We start from the raw sequence: 17860 nt of genomic DNA on the forward strand, positions 1-17860 counted from the left end.
AATTATATCAAACAGAACGTGCCAAGCGCAGTGAGAACACCAACTCTTCTAATCCTCCCAGTTCCCTGAGGTCGGTTCCCACTATGGGACAGAAGGCACTGGGGCACAGAGCGGTTCCCTATGTGGTGAAGCTGGAGTTAGAACCCAGGAAGGCTGGCCCCAGAGGACGTGCTCTCTCATGGACCCTTTTCTGAGGTGGAAAGGCCCTAGAAGGCAGGGATTTCTCCTCCGTTGCTGTTACTACTGGGGCGATTCTCCAGCTTCCTCCTCTGTCAGCATGATCCAGTGTTAAGAACAGCTGCATCCCGTGGGACCTGCCCAGGGAGACTGGTGTGTGAAAGTCCACGCCTGCCCCCAAGCAGGGTCCCCCCTGAGTGCCCTGCCACTAAGTTGGTGGCATCAGTAGGATGCAGCTGTCCAGGCCCAGGCGGGCTGTTTGCCTCCTACCTCCTCAAGCCCCTCCCCACGCCGCAGGTTCCCACCCACCACCACCATCTCCACCACCCAGGGGGCTTCCAGTGGGAGTAGGGACTCCTGGACTCCCAGAACCCCTTCTCCATGAGGGACCTACCCAGTCACAGTGACAGAACAAGAATCAGACCAGTGGCTGCCAGAGACCGAGGGAGGAGGAAATGGGGAGTTCACATTCAAGTTTTGGGGATGATAAAAACTCTAAGTAGATAAGGTCACACAGCCATGTGAACGTACAGGACGCCACTGACCTGGACACTTAGCAACGATTTAAATAGTAAAGTTTGGGTTGTATTTTACCACAATAAAAATGACTTGGGGGGCTGGGGCTGGGGCTCAGTGGCAGAGCACTTGCCTAGCATGGGTGAGGCACTGGGTTCGATTCTCAGCACCACACACAAAAATAAGCAAGTAAAAAAAGACATGCTGTCCATCTCCAACTTAAAAAAAAATTAAAAATGATTTCAGTTGCTGAAAAAAAGAAATCCCAAAGCATTATCAGGATCGAATACTTTCCAACCAGAGACAAGTAGACACATGAGATATAAGTTCTGCCTCAAGACTACTGTCCTAATTTATCTTTCTGCTTTCATTAGCCCTCACTGTCCCATCAGGAAAATAGTAACAATACATTTTTATTCCATTATATATACAAAAGCAGGTAAAAATCCTCATTGTACTGGCATACTGCCTTAGTCCTAGGATTAAATTAACTAACAAGGAAACTGGAAGTGAGTGTTCATTCACTTAAAGGTGTCTTTCTTATTTCTCTTAGTATAATGTTTCTAGGGTTCATCTATGTTGGGGCATGCATCCAAATTTCACTCCTAAGGCAGAACGATATTCCACTGAATGGATGTACCACAGTCTGTTTATCCATCATCTGCGAGTGGACTTGTGGGCTTTTCCCACCTTTTGGCTATTGTGAACAATGCTGCCGTGAACACAGCTAGTCCACCTCTCTCCTGGCTAGACACCTAGGGAAAAAAATAAAAATTTAACATTATTCAATACTGGGGGCAGAAAGCAGGGTGCTTCACCCACACCAGGTCCCTAAATGGGCAACCTTAGGGTTCTCCAGCAGCTCAGCGAGCTTGGGTTAGCTCCCTGCAAAAGGGTAGTCCTAAAGGGACATAATACCTGCTCTCCTTCCCCAGGCCCCCACTCAATCATGGCCAAAAGGAATTCATTCCAAGCAGGCAAAAATGCAGCATTCCGCCCAAAAACCACTCCAACTTGAAATTTCCAATAAAGACAAAACTATATGTAAAAATAACATATTTTTATTAAAAGTTAAAAACGTCTTCCAAGTTTACACACAGCAAATAGATGATTCCACCGCGATGCACTTCTAACATCAACGACAAGCAGGTACAAACTGGTCTGGCAAACATGCATTATGACCTAACAACCCCTAAATACTTGAATTCAGGCTAAGCCTGCTTCCTGGGAGGGCAACTGAACACTTACCAGAATGTGCCGGCTGCTGTCCTTGCCCCAGTGACTGGCCTGGTGGAGGGGCAGGAATAGTCCCAGCCAGAGCAGGGGGCTGAGGAGTGTAGCATGAGGCTCTCTGCTTTACTCCAGCAGCCAAGACCCAGCAGCCCCAGGGAGAGGCCAGCGCTCCTCCAGCCCTGAGCAGTGTCCATCAGGCAAGTGCTTGACCCTGGCTGCACGTGACAATCCATGGAGAACTTTTGGGGAAAATCCTGATTGCCTGAGCCACAGACCAATTAAATCGGAAATTCCGAGAATGAGCACCTTCCATGTTCTGAAAGCTCCCTGGGCACCCAGGGAGGGGAAACCCAGGCAGTCACTCGTTCTCAACCCTTAACCTTCTTAGAAGTCTCCCTTGTTCTGATTTAAAATCCTGGCCATGCCTGACACATTTGTTGGACTGTGAAAGTCATGACATTTTGGTGGCGAGTCTTCTTCCACTGATTTATAAAGGGTTTACAAAAAAATAGAGCACCCAGATTTCATAAAAAAATTTATTTTCATATAAAAGTGCCAAAATATCCGCCAATGTCACAATCTATCTCAACAACCAGTTTACGCTAGTAATCAAAACACAAGCCTTTTTATTCACATTGTTTAAAAATCCAATTCTTTTCACACATTCCCACAGTAACTCGAGTCTCTGGACAGTGGGAAGTTGGCATTCCGATTTGCTGTGGAAGTCCATATGTCCAGGTTCATGTAGGCACGGAACGGGTTGAACCCTGGGTAGTACTCCTTGCACACGACCGCCTGGCTTTCCATGTGGGCTGAGTGTTCTGGGGTGGGGCTGACCGGGCAACAACTTTCATACACATCGCTCTGCGGGGCCCAGATAGAACCAAAAAGTCCAGACATTGGAGACAAGCTTCGGGTGCTGGTGAGGTAGGGCTGGGATATAACGGGAGGGAAGGAAAGGTTAAAGCAAAAAGAAGCTGTGGAGAGGCAACGTCAAGGCTGAACAAGGACCCAAGGACACCACCCCCCACCAACCCTGTCGCCTGGAAATTACCTTCTACTCCATTTTGCTCAAAGAGGACTGCTGTGAAGTCCTCACCTAACTGGATAAGCTTTGCAATCTAAGGAAGGACTCACAGCCAAATGCCCTCCATAAATTCATTTTAAAAAAAAAAGGATAAAATGTGGTGAAAAAGAAGGTGTTGGGCCCTATCGCTGACCCCAACCCCTGACTGACCTTCCTGGGACTTTCACTGCATCTTGAACCGCAGTGGAAAAGGGCAGTGAGACACATAAAGACAGCTGTGTCACACGGGGCCTTTCTCGCCCCAATGACAAGAGGTCATCTATGACCTCTGCCTGATGCGGTCTCAGAGGACTCTTTCAGTGGGGAAGGCCAGAGTGTCACGCTCTGCAGGTGCCCACCTGTCTGACCACATGTTAGCTTCCTCCAGAGGGTGGCCAGAGGGGGCTTCTGTGACTTAAAACTGGCCAAGCTTTGGCTGAACTGAACGCTGCGCTAAAGGATCAAAGAAGGATGAAATGACCCAGAGCTGCCCCTACCGGAGAGTTGACGTAACTGGCGTGTCCCCAGGCGGAAGGCATGTTGGGTGGGGTGTTCCAGGTCGACTGAGAATTGTGATCGATAAAACTGGTCTGAACTTCTGCAGGACAAGGAAAGCCGTTGGCATAATTCATGTTTTCTACAAGAACAGGAGACAGCAACACGGGTGAACATTTTCATAGAACTGAATTCTCCGTCTTAGGCAAAAAGATGTCAAGGTCTTACTCTACTGCCAAGTGAAAGACAAACGTTACTTAACTCTGTGTGGACGGACCAGGGGGTCATTGCACCGTCAGTCTCAAGGTTAAACCTGTCTATGAGACACACCACCTGTGGAGCCCTCAATAGGGAAAGGCTTCTTGGGTCCTGTTTTTCTGTATTTGGTGGTAATCTTTTCAACACACAAAGCACACTTCAAATATTACTATAGATTTGAACAGTGACAAGATTCTTACCAGTTCTTAAATGTTTGTATTTATTTTTAGGTGGTGCCTCACATAGGCCAGGCAAGCACTCTACCACTGAGCCCCTTAACAGTTCTTTGTTATTTGTTTTTGGTGATGCTGAGTCTCACTGTAGGAAGTGCTCTACCATTAAGCCACACTCCCCCAGTTAAAAAAAATTACCTGCTGTGCCTGCTTCAGCCACCTGCCCATGAACCACAAGGCCTGGTAGAGCAAGTGCGAGCCAACTACTTAGATATCAACAAAATAGTAAACACAAAGCCTCACACACCCAGAAAGAAAGTTACCAGAGCACCCCCTTGTGGTTAGCAAAGAGCACTGCGTGTCCCCACAGCCCTTCCTGGAAAAGGCAGCTCTGGTAGGAAAAACCACGATCAGGCTGTAATCGAAAATCAGAGCCTTTTCCAGGTGATCAAGGAAATCCCACACCTCTTCCTTATTATGACAGATGCCTCAGACCCCATGTCTACAACTGTCCTCTACTAAGTTCCTTTCCTTCCTTTTGTAGCACCACCCCCAGGGGCAAGTCCCTCAGGACATGGAAAACAAATAAATAGGTTCTGTTTCATATGGGATCTGCCTCCCTAAAAACAAAACAAACCAGCAAACAACCAGGGCCCCAGCCATCCAACAAACCACCCATCCTGTTTGGGCCACATAAGTACAAATGACCCAGTTCTACCTCATTTAGAGAACTAAACAGAACAGGGTAACATGCAGAAGCCGCCAGACTGAGAATTTCTGAGGGCCATGTAAGATAACGTCACTGGGACGTTCCAGCTTTTACCTTCTGGAAAGGCATTGTAATCGTTCAGTTCCAACGGGCAGTACACACTGGGAAACTGGCCTTCGCAAGTTGCGCTCCAGTCGATGAAACTGCTACAAAACACAAGACATCTAGTTTCAGAATCAGGATGAGAATAGTCAAGTGGAAAATTAAATAGTCAAAGAGGAAAATCATTTTATTTCCCAGCATCCTCATACCTACAAATTCCCCAATTTAGGAAAATAAAAGATGTACTTTCTCCAGTCACAGAATCTAAGATTTACTGAATAGTCATCGCCAATGACCTGCCTTCTGCAGGACGGATGGCACTGGCAAGGTGTGCAATTCTTTATTACCATGTTTGTCAAGTCTAGACAGACACAGAGTCCAAGGCCAAGGCTTTATTAGCCCGGCAAAGAATGACTCTTACACACACCCAGAGGACTCAGCTACTGAAATGTCCTCCTCCCACTCCCAGCAGGACCGGCTCAGGGCAGTCACCCCTATAAACACTGCAGCTCACAATATGTTGATCACGGTTGCTGAGTGGCTCTCGTTACAGAAACGAGGGTGGTTACAGTAAAGGCTGTTGTAATATGCTGACCCCAAAACCTTCCATGGGTTCTGTGATCAAACAAATATCAACATTGTCTCAAGTTTCCCAAATTGAGTGACATTTACACCAAATGGTGAATTTAAGAAGTTAGTATTGTGTCAACTACTTTTTGACATTCAAGTTCTTTGATTCTTTCAAATTTTAAATGTGTTCAAGAGTGATGCTCTGAAAAAATGGAATTCTCTTGCTGAGGGGGCATGGATGGAGCGTTGAGTCTTTCAAATTTGCCTCACGTATGAATAGGTCACTATTTCAATTTTAAAAAAAGGAAAGTCATGACAGGGCGACCAGCTTTTACTCCGGTTTCTCTCAACGCCTGGCTTCTTGTTTTCTAACACCATAATTCCAAAAGGCAGGAGAAGACACACAGCTTTAGCCCCTTGAAGTAGCAGGTGCCCCCTAATATTTATAGGGACTTCCTAGCAGACAACTCAGATTCCAACCGGGAGCCCTGGGCTCAGTGGGGTGACAGCAGTGGGGGGGGGGGGCAGCGCACCTGCTGTGGACCGGGGCGGGCTCCTGCAGCACGCCGGGTGCCCTGTTCTCCAAAGCGCAGCTCAGGCTGTTTGTCAGACACACTGGCTGTGGGGGCCACAGGTCTCCGGGTGGGTACAGACCTACGGAAGAGAACAAGGTCCTCAGTCCCCCTCTTCCACTCAGCCCTAGGTATCCATCCTCTAACACCCAGTTCAACGTGTCTCCTTTTCAGAAAGTACTACCCCATACCACCCACGCATACTGACTACTTGTGCCTTCCCAGACCTCTTCTGGGGTCATTTCAGGATCCATGCTGAAATACAGCAGGTCACTTTAATCTCTGCTTCAGGTGGTGCACGATTACCTCCCGACCTGGAGGACAGCGTGCGTTCACTACTCAGCAGGTGTGAGAGGGCTCACTTTCTGTAAGGCCCCAATACAGATACCGGGATGCAGCCATGAAAGAGTACATTCAAGTGAACAGAGATAAACAGAAAAGAAAAAACAAGCACCCATGGCAGACAGTCCTACATACTACGACGACAAACAGCAATTTTAATGAGGACAGTCAAAGGCTCCTCTGAGGGAACCTCCCATTGCAGATGTGCCTGAGGACAGGGAAGGAGTCAACCAGGTAAGGGGAATCACATGCCCGCGGTGGGGCAGTCTGCAAAGGCCCTAAAGCCGTGTGCCCGGTGAGTCTCCAGAGAAAGGGGCCCAGTGTGGCCAAAAAGAGGGTGTGAGGATGGGGGGTGAGGCTAGAGAACTGACGGTGAGAACACAGCTTGCGGCCCCTTGAAGCATCTGGGCACCGCCTTTGAGTCTCATGGGAAGCCATGGAAGGTCCTGGGCAGCATGGCTGCGGGACACAAGGCCCCACAGGGCTCTCCCATTTCTGTAGGGTGCAAGTGCTGGTGGCCTCTGTTCTGGACGATCTTTTCAAGGATTTTGCTAAGCGAGACCCTCGGGGAATGTAGGCTCTGCCTCTGGAGCAAAGGGCAGGCAAGCTTATTGCCCCTTACAAGATCTGGGTTCCCTAAGCTCAGGCTCCTCTCCTGTAACACGCCCCCACCACACGGAGGCTTCCATCTGGGCCGGTGATGACAGCTGGCGCCAACAGGCGGATGCCCGAGTAGCTGGCTTGGCCTTACCTACGTTTCTGCTTTATGGGAATAAATGGCCGCTGTCCCTCTGGGTAAACTTGGTGTCCACTCTGCCATCTGGGGCAAAGCTGCTGGCTCAGTGGGGCCCTCCATTCCCTGAGGTTCCCCAGATGGATGGCTCACTCATGTTTGGGTTTAGCGGAAACCTCGTGTCTTCACAACAGACTTCACAGCGATTGTCCTAACAGTTTAGCCTGCTACTTGAAGCCACAGACGACAGAGTGAGGGGTGCCTCGGTCACCTGGCCATTTGGCCTCTGGGCAGGGGGCAAGCAGGGCCCTGGGAAGCTGATTGCATCTGCTGGACCATGCAAGAATCCTCATCACACAGGACAAATATTTCCTGACAAAAAAATCCAGGTGCTTTTATGTTCATCTCAAAACAAAATTCTGAACTCAGAACATGGCAGATACTTCTATGTTATCTTCTAGAGCAGAAAGACCTGCTTCTTTCATCCAGCCACTTTCCCTAACTGAAATACGGAGGGATACACATCACCACAGGGAAAGCTGCCCATTACCTCCATGGTTTGGGATGGAAACGATGCTTTTCTTTTGTTCCACCTTTCAGATTCAACACAGAAAGAAGCCCTTAGGATGCAGTTATCCTACTGACTTCTCCAGGAAGTAAAAAGCAACTGATACGAGTCTTCTGCAATTTGCTTAATTATCAAAAAAATGTTTGCAAGCAGAAGGCTGATGTTTAATTTGAAACAGGTGCTTAGGTCATGGTATTTGTGAATTCTTTGCCTTTTATTCCAAACAAGACAACGAATAAATGGCAAGTGTGGATGACTTCAGGGTTTTTAAGCATGCGTTCCAGTTTCAGCCACTATTATGATAAGCACATTTGAGATTGCAGCAGTAAATGCCAAATATTTGTTGTAATTTGAAAAAAGAGATGTTAGAAAGTTACATATATCTCTAAATTCTGTTCATTTTGTGACATGAATTTACTGGACAGAAACAAAGGTCCAGTTTTCCAGTTAACCCCCACTACCTTTTTTTTTTGTAGTTGTAGATAGACCGAATGCCTTTATTTATCTTTTTATGTGGTGCTGAGGATTGAACCCAATGCCTCACACATGCAAGGCAAGCGCTCTACCACTGAGCAGCCCCAGGCCTGCAGTTTACCCTTTGATGTGGTGAAGAAGCATAAAGACAAGATACCAAGACTGATTTCATGTCCAATATACCTATTTTCTCGTGTAAATCCACATTTTTGAATGAAAACAGGGATTTTTCTCCTGGAGAAAGAAGCCGTCGCTGACTTTTTCAAAAGTCTTGGAATGTTTGCTGCCGAAGTCTGGCTGGGCACAAAATCAGGAGCCACTCACAGCCTTGTAGATTCAAACAGCAATTCTTTATTCCCGAACTCTCACCGGCACGTTATAGGAAAATCCACTCCCTCCACCGGGCTCTGCGTACCAATACTCTCAGAACCCCGCAAGAACTCAAAGGGAACTCAAGGAGCGGGCGCCTGAGGCAGCAGGATACGCCCTATTCCCAGCAGGATCCACCCTAAACCTGGAACCCCCTTATTCCCAGCAGGATCCACCCTAAATCCGGATCCACCCTGGTCCTTGAGCAGGGTCACCTTTCTCAAATATTCATGCAATGTCACTGCAAATGACCTGGGTCCAAGGCAAGCCCATTTCCACAATGCAGAGTCCTCCCTCTAAGCAACATTGGGTAGGCTGACAAGGAAATTGCCATGCGTCATTCCTACTTGGCTATGGCTCTCATCAGTTTGCTATTTTTATTTCTACATATAGAAATATATGTAGAAGGAGCAGATTGCATAGCAGCTAACCCTGTAAATGCATGCTTACATTTAATCAAAAGAATGGTCAAAGCAGGCCCAGTGTGAGTCCCTGATGGAACCCTATCCACATTCCCAAGATGAGAGGCTGCTGTACTACAGTTTTATTCACCCTTTTTTGTGAAGTCACATAGCACAGTAGAGTTAGTTTTCCATGTGCCCAAGCTGGAAGAAAAGTAGCATGAATAGTTTTTTTAGTTAAGAAGGTGTGATGGGCCTTAGAGTATGACCTGCCTTCGACTTTGGTCACAGAGTAGAAGAAAAAAATTAGAAGTTTCTATATAACTCCTTCTTCCTAAGGAAAAAAAAAATGTCTTATGTAGCACCATTTGACTCTTTTGGAATTTTAGATTACAGAGTCCCATTTTTTGAAGTCATAAGTAAGTAACTCTTTTCCCTCAACCCAGATGGATACTTGGATTTATTTTTCTAGGTGGTAGTTGTAACACTAAACTGAAAAGACTTGGACTCAGGGTAAATTTTCCCAGTTGGAATTGGACTTTCTCATCAGCAAACGGTTCTATCTCAGAACCATTCCCAATCCTGTGGTTGTTCCATTATAGATTTAGAAATTCAGGATCTGAAAAAAAAAAACCTCAAATAAAAAAAAAATAGTTCCAATTTAATAAAAAAATAAAAAGGACTCTTTGGGACTGTGAAATGCAGAAACAAATTTTGGCTTCTCATTATGCTTCCAGGCCACTGAAATAGAGGCCCCCTGTTGGGGCCCATTCTCTGCTCAGACCAGGTGGAATCTAGCCACCGGTGGGGTCTGCCCCACCCAGACTGCCATCCTGGCTGCTGGGTCCACCCCACAGAGGGGAGGACTGCACGCTTCCGCTGTGGCCACTAGCTACCGTGGCCTTTCAGGCTGTGACCACTGCTGAAAGATCACCTGTTTCAGGTCAGGGAGGCCACATCACACAGTTCTGCAGCTGCCCACTCCTGGCTCATGGACTACACTGACCGTGACCCCCCCCGGGGGCTGTGTGGCTCACCACCACCAACATGCTTCAGATTACAGTGGTGCAGTTCTAGTGGGAACAGCCAACCTGGCCACACTGCAGCCTTTAAAGACAGTCTGACCTCTGACTTTCCAGAATTTTGGCTGACAGCCAAAGCATCGGGTGGACCTCCTGCCCTCTCTGGTATTGCTCAGCTTTTGAGCAACTCTTCCACTATCTACTCAGAAAGACTTCTGACTCCATGACCTCCATACTTGTGATAGGTGTGAACTTATCAAGGTGAAGGACAAGGCCAGCTCGAGGTGCTGAACGGCTGTCAACTGACAGTGTGGTGCCACTCCCCATGTCCACCAGAGGGCTCTGAAGTCAATGGGATCACCTCCTCCTGCCCCTTTCCAGGGGATGGCCTGGCTCCTGACACCTCGGCAAGACACCTGCCAGCACCTGTGCAGTCTTCCTATCTGTCACTGCCACACAGCACTCAGTCACAAGTGGGACAGGTGGATGCCATCGGGCTGGTGCCATGGAAACAGGTCTACGTTAGCCTTCCCTTAACACACTAGACTGTTTCCACCTGAACTGTGAACCCAAGTTTACCAGCCAGCCAGGCCACACTGGGGACACGGTCTACCTGCACTCTGACTGACGAAGGTCCCACCCAAGGAAGTCCAACAACTGTAAACAGCATTCTCTCCTTCCAGGACTACGCAAGTGCCCCAGGATTGTTCTTGTGTGGAAGCCAGGCAGGAACTTGGCCTCCCTCCCCAAAACAGAGATTTGCTCCTTGGAGGTAAGTCTGAGAGACCTCTGAGTATTTGAAGAAATACCACCAACAGACGATGCAGCCTACATATGACGATGCTTGCTCAAAAATGAGGCTGGGGACAACTTCCTGCTCCTAAACATGCCTGAGTAGTAATCACTATGAGACAGAGTCCATCCAACTAGAAAAGTGGCATGAGCTGGCTGCGGTGGCACATGCCTATAATCCAGGCTTGAGAGACTGAAGTGGGAAATCATTTAAACCCAGGAGGAGTCTGAGGTCAGCCTGGGCAACACAGTGACACCCTAACTTTAAAAAACAAAAACCAAAGGTGGTATGACATTTGTCCTTGGTACTGGCCAGGCCACAGCGATCAAAGATATCATGTTGACCCTGGAAGGCATCTCTCTGCCCAGAGATGTCAGGGATGATGGGGTTGCCCTCCTGCAGGCCAAGGGGGAATCTGTGCCATCATAAACATACTCTGCTATACCAGAGTAACACCTCCTGCCAAGGGGAAGGCCAATGCAGAAATGGCTTACAGAGCAAGCCACCTGGCTTCCTAAGATAGACCTCAGTGGTTTATGGGAGTTGTTCGGCTGGATGGGGCTGGATTCTCTGGGGCACACTGAAGTCAAAACAGCAGGGTGGTTTCATTCTGCTGCTTAGAATCCTGTTGATAGCAGCTGCTATAATGTTGTATGTGACAAATCAGATAGACTTGATCCCACCTTCTGTTTAATTATGATTAATTAAGAATTGCTGGGGCTGGGGTTGTCGCCCAATGGTAGAGTGCTTGCCTAGCACATGTGAGGCCCTGGCTTTGATACTCAGCAACCACATAAAAATAAATACACAGAATAGAGATATTGTATCCATCTACAAATAATAATAAAAATCAAAAAGAATTGCTAATAGAACAATGCACTCAGGAGAAAATCAGGAGCCAAGGCTACACATAGAAACAAGAAGTGTGCATATCATAAGACACGTCTCTATGGGTCTTGCATGTTTCTGTACTGTGTGCCAACAGAAACCCCTTGATTCTGGCCTATGTTTCCAAGAATGCTTTTAGGCAAAGCCTCAAAGATAAAGGAAATATCTGCTTTTGGAACAAGGGCAAGTATGCTTAATGTCTACTAAAATAAAGACAATGGCTCCTGCCCATGGTAAAAGACTCGGGTTCCCTGAGTTCAGGGTTCCTTTCCTGTCTGTCACCCCCATGGCACTGGGGGCAAGGAGAGCGGACATGAACATGCTGATGCTCATGCAGCCTCCTGGGTTAGCCTTCTGTCTTGGACCCAGGTGGCTTTTGTCTTCTGCCAGCTCATACAAAATGTCAGCAGCTAACTTGTGAACTTGAAAGTAGCAGAAGAACCTCAGAGGCTTTGAGGTTCGTGCCAGTGATGTGATCTGACTTGTGTTTAGCACAATCATTCCGGCCTCTGTGTTAACAATGGGGACAGGGTAAAAGCAGGGAGACCTGTTAGGAAGTTACTGTGATCATACTAGTAGGAAGTAAGGATGGCCTGGATAACTATGGTGGAGGTGGTGGGCAGTGACCAGATGCTGGGGTGTCTGGTAGGTGGCCTGCTGACAGAATAAGACTGCAGCATCTCTGAGACACAAGAAAGCAAAGTCCAGGATGACTCCTAGATTTGGGACCTGAATAATCAGAAAGATTGGAAAGCTGTAAGGAGAGCAGTTCTGAGGGAGATGAGCAAGTAATGTGGGGTACCTGCTGGAACCCCCGGAAAAGATGTCAAACTGGCAGTCAATGATGATGCCAGAGTTCCAGGGAGAAGGTGGAAGACATAAATGTGGGAGTTCTCAGGGTAGAGAGTGTCACTTAAAGCTCTGAAAATAGGTGAGATCCACAAGGGGTACAGAGATGGTGCTCTGGAGGGCCATGACCATGAGAGGAGGTGAGGAGGCGCTGAATCAGGAACCTACAGCATGTGACACGGAGACCAGAGTCAGAGCTGGCCAGGGACTTAATGGGGAAACACCAGGGACCAGAAGCAGTGCTCCAGTGGAGAGGAGGTGCAAGAGCTGGATTGCAGGGCTTCTACGGAGCACAGGAGGAAAAGAACCTGAATTGGCAGACACTGGCCATTCTTTTGAGGAGTCCCCTAAGAACAAGAGCTGAGAAGTTGGGCAGCAGTGACTGAAATGAGTGGGGAGAAGGGGTCTGGGCTATTGCTGGATTCTTACGGCATATTTGCGAGCGCATGGGAGTGACCTGTGAAGACACAAACTGATGAGAAGTTCGCGACAACAGCCTTGGACAAGAGAACGGCACCAACAACTCCACAGGCTGCAACAGGAGGGGCGCAGAGAAGGGAGCGAGGTGGGGGGTGTGGAGGGGTGTAGGAGCTTCCTGAAAGGTTTCAAATTGCTTTTCTCTTTCCAGTAAGACAGAAAGAAAGATGGACCAAGAGAGTGAGACAGAGGCAATGGAGTGTAAAGACAGGGGTTCTGCGGCTTGATTGCAAGGAAGGGAGAAGAGTCAAGGAAACCACTACACCTGGGGGTCAGGGCACTTCTGCCACGTAAGAAGGGAGGTGCAGAGCTGGGGGAGGAAGGGACAGGCCAAAACTCTGAAGGCAGAACACTGTAGGCAAAAGCTGTTTTTCTGTGACTTCGGGACCTAACTAAGGATGGTCACAGCTGACCAGGTGTAATAGGTACTGGCTATGAAGGAGGAGCGGGTTAAGGCACTAGGCACACACATACGCATGGATCACAACACCAGAGTACATACACATCCCCCTGGTTGACAATAAAACCAGAAACTGAGTAGTAAAGGGTTTCTGGTTTGGGTTTTGGTGCCAAGGAGTGAAGCCAGCATGTGCTCTTCCCGAGCTACACCCCCAGCCCCAGGTGTCTGTTTTGAATTTTTAGTTCCCTGCCATTAATCAAATTCTCTCTTTCCTCAATTACCTCATAGAAACAAATATAGGACCATCTAAGCCTTCCCTCTTCTTGCCTTAGCAAATTACAAACCATTCAATTTTAGATTTCCCTTTTATTAAAAACATTTACTTTACTGGACTCGTCATTTGATCCAATTTACAAATAATTCGTTTCTGCTGATAATGTGACAAGTGGAAAACATATTCAAGGAACAGCACAGAGGCATTGTATTTCCAAATTAAAATTCTCCAATGGATAGAGCAGATTTTACATCCAGCTTTCATTTGTCTGAGCAGAAGGAAGTAGGTGTATTAAAGCTAAATGACACCAGGAGTATCCTGTCAGGATCCCTGACCCTGATTTGGCAAGGAAGAGGCCCCAGAATAAGAGAGGAGACTAAAGGTACAGACAAAGAAAGGTGGAAGAGCAGGGTAAAGGAGAGGGAAATCAAGGGGCGTCGGGAATGAACCTCCCGTTGGAGGAGAGGTTTCCTTCTGCCCACCCTACTCCCTCCCCAAGTCTCGGGGAGCTCAGCTCTTGGCTTTAGGTCTTGTGCAGAAACAAGGCTGGTCACCTGGGCAATGAGGCTAGATTAACAGGTTTTTGTTTTTTTTTTAAATACAATGTGAGTGGGGAGCAGGAAAAGGAGAGGGCCAGGCAACGGGGAAGCAGGTGGGAGTGTGGAAGCCTCACCCCTGGCTTGCTCTCCAAGTGGGCCTCACTTCTCTTGGGCCCTTCTGTTCTCTCTCATCTCTGACTAGAGCAGTGGACCCTGCCAAGGGGCTCCGACTGTACCCAGCGGTGGGGCTGGAACAGCTCTGCCTCAGCTGCACAGAGAGGGTTTCGTGCAGAAGGTCAGAAGATACCACAGCAAGGCAAGGGCAGAGGCCCTGATGTCGCCCGTCTGCAAAGCTGACGCTCCCCCGTGATTCCAAGTGTACCTTGGAGATGCCACCCCACCCCCACTCCCACTCTGCCCCCTGCTTTGTCTCCTCAAGTTCTCCAGCCAGGAAGGCAGGCCCCGGGGGTGCTGAGCCTCACCTTTGTCGTCTTCAGCACCTGCGGGTCCAGCAGGAAGGCCGGGCTGGGAGGGCTCTGGGTACTGTGGGACGTTACTCACGTCTCTGCGGGGCAAGCAAAGAAGGCACTGCTGAGTGTTCTGTGTAAGAACATACTGGAATTTCACTACCAAGTCCAATGGAGGTTTTACATGAGTTCTTTCTCTCAAAAATATCATGTAGACAAAAAAGCACAGCAGAGCTGAGAAGAACCAAATTTCCGAGATCTTGCAAAGTTTTGCTTTCATGAAACAATACAAATTTAACCAAGGTGACTAAGGCAACCTGCCACTTCCGTCTGCCTCCTGCCAGGCAGCAGCAATTCTTAGTCCAGAGCTGACTTTCTACCTCTAACCGAAAGTGCAGGGCGCCTTCCTTGGCCAATAGCTGCGTTTTCTTCTTCACATCACTCATCTAGTTACATCCCTCCGTCCTCAGGAGGCAGGTGCCCAGGAAACCTGGTTACACCTGCCACTCTGAAACTCTCTCCCGGCTTACCCTGTTCTCTCAATCATTAAAGGTCCATCAGCCCTCCAAATCCACGGGTTCCCATCTGTGGATTCAACTGACCATGGGTTGAAAATATTTAGAAGAAGTTATACTGTTGTTGCTGAGGGTTATGCAGGAAGATGCTCAGGCATCACCAGGCCTGTGATGGCTACACCTGTCCTGAATGCGTGCAGACTTTTTTCTTTGTCACTATTCCCTGCACAACACGTTCCAACACCTGTTTACAGTGCATTAAGTTTTACAAGTATCTAGAGGTGATTTAAAGTGCACAGGAGGATATGCACGGGTTATACGCAAACACGCACCATTTTATCTAAGAGTCCAGAGTATACACAGATTTTGGTGTCCCGGGGGAGTGAGTCCTGGAAACAATCCCCTGAGCACACAGAGGAACAGCTAGAGTTGTTCATACTTTTATACTTGTCCAATGCTGCAGAACACATCATACAGAGGAGTTGTAAATGTGTGAGTTTCTACTAGGTTCTTAAAAATCCTCTGAATTATCAATGCTTGGCTTTGTTTCAAGTCTTAGCAAAGGGCAGATGGCTCCCAGCATTAGAGTAACTCCTGCCTCCTCTTTCTCTTTCCGAAACAACACATTTGCTCTATTACTGAGAAGGCAGTGACACCAGAGACTGCCATGTGAATTGTGTTTACTTAGAAGGATCAATCTTTCTGAATTATTGATATAATCAGGTTTTACTGTCCTGCATCCTTATTTTGTATTTTAACCTATAGAACCCAGTGCCAAGAAAACACACTGACTAAAAGAAAAAGCACATAAAAAAGTATCATAAAGGCTGAAAAAATAAAAACTTACGTGGGATTGCAGATGTGATGAGAAAGGTTCAAGGAGATAGGAGTTTCAGAAGGAAAGTCGTTTTGGGAAACACTGTCTCCTGCACTCAAAAAATAACACATATCACAAATCTTCTAAAACAGTACAATTCAACTGTATATATTCTGTATCAAGAGGCATTATTAACGCCAATCAACACATTCAGTTTTAACTTTAAACTGATATTTACAATCAATTCATTTTTAAAAGACCTTTAATAACCCATCTTTTCATTAAAAAGCTAAAATGAAACTCAACATTTAAATTTAAGAATTTTGGCATAGGCTGGATGTGTGGTGCATACCTGTAATCCCTGCAGCACGGGAGGCTGAGGCAGGAGTATCATGAGTCCAAAGCCAGCCTGAGCAAAAAGTGAGGCTCTGAGCAATTTAGCAAGATTCTATCTCCAAAAAACAAAACAAGGGCTGGGGATATAGCTCAGTTGGTAGAATGTATGCCTGCCATGCACAAGGCCTGGTTCAATCCCCAACACCAGAAAAAGAAAAAAAAAAAAAAAAAAAACAGGCTGGGATATGGCTCCATGGTTAAGTGCCCTTGGGTTCAGTCTCTGGTTAAAAAAAAAAAAAAATTTTTTTTTTTTTGCTATAATGTGTGCTACATTATGAGAGAAGTTGAAACTATCAATATTATGCAACGTTTAATATTTTAATTTTTTAATATCTTAAATATTTTTTCTGATTAAAAAAATTAGCTATATAATTATAGTGCTCACTGGCTTAGTTCATAAAAGTAATATATGTCCATTATTTTAAAAAAAATCAATGAAAAGAAATAAGAAAATTTTTTTTCACAGACACAGACTTATTTGGGAAAGTAGATATACATCAGGGAGAATGCAGGTCATCTCCAGAGGGACAGAGAGCCAGAAATTCAAGTTTAAAGAAAAATTATAAATTATCTACAAATATACTATCAATATAATCATTCAGGTATCTCTTTTATGTGCATATACATATATAAATTTATATATATAAACAAATTGGGATCATATTCTATACATACTTGTCTTTTTTGTCTATTTTTTAATTTGTTCTTTTTAGATATGGTATTTTGACATACTATACATACATGAAGTATAACTTTCCATTCTTGAGGTTGTACTATGCTTTGTCTTTTCAATCTTTCACATTGAGGACATTTTCCAACTACTATATAGCATTCAAGCACAACTTAACCAATCTCATCCCAAAGTACTGATTTGGAACACCTATAAAAACTTAAATTGAGCAACAAGCACATCACTTTTGGTAACTCTGCACTAATTATTATGTTTTTAGAAGTCTGTTCTCTTGAGAAGATTGGTGAATGTTTAGGGCATTTGAAAACATTTAAATTCATTGTGAAATTGGCAGAAATTCTGCTGCAAAAGTTACTTCTACTAAATGTTCAACTGAACAAAATATTACATACATAACTGATATGTAACACAGGAAGTGGATTCAAGAAAGTGTTCTCTAGAACTGTTTTGTCATTCAAGTTACAGTGGTGGAAAACATGGTGTACACACACACAGGATAGAATATTAAGCCTGAGGAAGGAAGGAAATCCTAACTCATGCTCCAACACGAACGAGCCTTGAGGACCCATGCTGACTGAAGTCACCCAGTCACAGAGAGACAGTGACGCTGTAGGACCCCACTCACTCGAGGTGCCTAGAGGAGTCCAGTTCACAGGGACAGACAGTGGAAGAGAGTAATGGGGGCTACAAGGAGGAGGAACAGGAGCGACTGAATGAGAAGTCCTGCAGATGGGGACAGGGGGTGGCCGCACAACCATGGGAACCAACGAAATGCCACCACACTTTACACTTGAAAATGGCATAAAGGCTGGGAGGTGGCTCAGTGGCAGAGCACTTGTCAGCACGCACAAGGCCTGGGTTCATCCCAGCACCAGCAAATCAACAAACACTGGTCCCAGTGATGAACTCTGCATTACACAGGTTTTGCCACAATAAACAAGAACATACAGATGCACAACTCTGTGGCCTGCTTC

The 17860-nt window shown here is 46.5% G+C and overlaps 1 protein-coding gene across 3 annotated transcripts in view; it reads right to left on the bottom strand.

Annotated features, from left to right (window-relative positions):
• Positions 1-1813: 1813 nt before the first annotated feature.
• The window catches only part of Tmem131l (transmembrane 131 like), a 167360-nt gene continuing 151313 nt past the window's right edge, over positions 1814-17860 (bottom strand). For all 3 annotated transcript variants that reach the window (XM_076864819.2, XM_076864820.2, XM_076864818.2), the window contains exons 30-35: positions 15830-15908; positions 14483-14565; positions 5833-5953; positions 4742-4833; positions 3490-3629; positions 1814-2859 (exon numbers count right to left, since the gene is read on the bottom strand). In XM_076864819.2, coding sequence (XP_076720934.2) covers positions 2584-2859; positions 3490-3629; positions 4742-4833; positions 5833-5953; positions 14483-14565; positions 15830-15908 — 791 coding nt within the window. In that variant the 3' untranslated portion in view covers positions 1814-2583. The remainder of the gene's footprint in view (positions 2860-3489; positions 3630-4741; positions 4834-5832; positions 5954-14482; positions 14566-15829; positions 15909-17860) is intronic.

This window comes from Callospermophilus lateralis, chromosome 8 (assembly GCF_048772815.1).
Source record: "Callospermophilus lateralis isolate mCalLat2 chromosome 8, mCalLat2.hap1, whole genome shotgun sequence".
In the NCBI taxonomy this organism is placed as follows: domain Eukaryota; kingdom Metazoa; phylum Chordata; class Mammalia; order Rodentia; family Sciuridae; genus Callospermophilus; species Callospermophilus lateralis.